The 2,054-nt window shown below is 61.3% G+C and overlaps 1 protein-coding gene across 1 annotated transcript; it reads right to left on the bottom strand.

Moving 5' to 3' along the window:
* Nucleotides 1-30: 30 nt before the first annotated feature.
* On the bottom strand, nucleotides 31-1,609 carry H310_01457 (hypothetical protein; the record flags this gene model as incomplete). Its single annotated transcript, XM_008864562.1, has 3 exons — nucleotides 31-170; nucleotides 212-1,513; nucleotides 1,558-1,609. 3 exons carry the CDS (start codon nucleotides 1,607-1,609, stop codon nucleotides 31-33), a joined length of 1,494 nt encoding a protein of 497 aa, XP_008862784.1.
* Between the last annotated feature and the right edge of the window lie 445 nt (nucleotides 1,610-2,054).

The following is a 2,054-nucleotide window of genomic DNA, read 5'->3' as shown; positions in this document are numbered from 1 at the left end:
TGGATGTCGTCCGTGAGGTCGTTCCACACGTCAACCTTGTGGTGCGGCAGGGCCCAGTCCGAGTTGTGCACCTCCGGGAAGCACGACGACAGGTCGCCCTGGTTGTTGGCCCGGCACGCGTAGAACGAGCAAAAGTACAAAATGCCGTTGCCCTCGAGGATCGGCTGCTTCTGCGTGCCTTGGTACTGTGCGACGATCTCGGCGAGGAGACGGGGACGTACGTTCGAGTGGGTCGCGGTGTCCCATGTCCGCACGCCATCCAAGAGGCCTCGGAGGGTGTCTGGGTTGGAGAATTGCGGCCCGGCGTCGTCCTCGGTGGCGCCGTGGACGACCTCGCATTGCTTGAGCAAAGGCTGTACCCCAGTGTACGCTCCGATGGCGCTGCCTTGCACGCGGTTGGCGACGTCCCACGTGTAGAATCGGTCCGTGTAGTCGTAGTCGTACGTCCACGCGGTGGGGCTCGAGATGGGCGGGCTTCCGTTCCCGATGAGAGCTTCTTGCTGCGCGCAGTGGAAACGACCGTTGATCGTGTACGTGTCCCAGCCGGATGCCTCGCGACTGGTGCAGCGAGGGATGTCGATGCGGTTGTGCTTGCCGACCGTGAACGGCGCCGTGGGCCAGTACTTGACGCCCAGTTGGCTCGTCGACTGCCGCCAGATCGTGGGGTAGTTGGCCACCTTGTCCGGGTTGCACGCGATCACGTTCGACACGAACTGGTGCAGTTTCTTCAAGTACAAGATCGGGCCTTCCACGGGGTTTGTGGCCGCGTCGCCTGCATACTTTTCGATGAACAGGACGCGGATCGAGTTTTCCGTCAAGCACTGCACAGTCGCGGTCGTGATGGACGCGTAGCTCGTTTGAAGGCATCGCTCTTCGTAGTACGCGTCGCAGTACTTGGCAGGGGGCACATACGGTGCCTTGGTCGTTTCGTAGGTCGTGGGGCGAGGCGTCGCATACGTGGTGGGCCGAGGCGTGCGTGGTCGTCGCGTTCGCGGCGCTTGGGTGGTCGTCGTGGCCACACCTCCGTAGCCGCTGTTGCCGTAGCCGTCCGAGTAGCCGTAGCCGTCCGAGTAGCCGTAGCCGTGGTCCACAGGAACGGTGGTGGTTGGTGCCGCCGTGGTAGTGGTAGGAGCGACAGTCGTCGTGCGTGGGGGTTGCGTCTTGGCGGGACCCGCACATAATGCGTCCACCGAGGCAGAGGCGCGGTAGAACAAGGTCAAGCACTGGTCTAAGAAGAACTCGCGAAGGGGTTTCCCACCGCAGTTGGTCCACGGCGCTCCGTTGAGGAAGCAGTGGTATTGACTCAAGTGCGGCAAGCGCAACGCTGGCTCGTCGTCGAGGACAATCGTCGGGTACGGTTCTTCGGCGTGGTGGACTTCAGTGACATAGCTGTCGGACGGACTGTACTCGCTGTAGTCGTTCGAGTAGAGATTGGGAGGGTATCCATCGTAGTCGTCGTAAGACTTGGCTGGCTCGTACCCTGAGGGCTTTTCGTTCTCTGGTTCGTCGTACGCTGGTTCATCGTACACTGACTTTGTAGTCGCGGGGATCTCATACTCTTCTTCGTCCTCACCATCGTAGTCTTCGTCGTCGTAACCTTCGTCATCATACGAGCTTTGAGCTGGAGGTGGGACCGGGGTAGGACAAGGGGTCGTAGTCGTTGGGGCAGGTGTAGTCGTCGTTGGAGCCGGCGTCGTGGTAGTGGGAGCCGGGGTTGTTGTCGTAGTCTCAGGCGTAGTAGTTTCTGGGCATGGTGTAGTGGTGGGAATGGGCGTGGTAGTCGTTGGCGCTGGCGTGGTGGTGGTTGGGCAAGGTGTGGTTGTAGTTGGAGCAGGGGTGGTGGTAGTGGGTGCAGGTGTGGTGGTGGTTGGAGCAGGTGTGGTGGTAGTGGGTGCAGGGGTGGTGGTGGTTGGGCAAGGTGTGGTTGTAGTTGGAGCAGGGGTGGTGGTAGTGGGTGCAGGTGTGGTGGTTGTGGGTGCTGGCGTGGTGGTTGTTGGAGCAGGGGTAGTTGTAGTTGGAGCAGGGGTGGTGGTAGTGGGTGCAGGGGTGGTGGT

The sequence above is a fragment of the Aphanomyces invadans genome (assembly GCF_000520115.1).
Source record: "Aphanomyces invadans strain NJM9701 unplaced genomic scaffold supercont1.2, whole genome shotgun sequence".
Taxonomy (NCBI): Eukaryota; Oomycota; class Saprolegniomycetes; order Saprolegniales; family Verrucalvaceae; genus Aphanomyces; species Aphanomyces invadans.
This window is presented reverse-complemented; position numbering and strand designations above follow the sequence as displayed.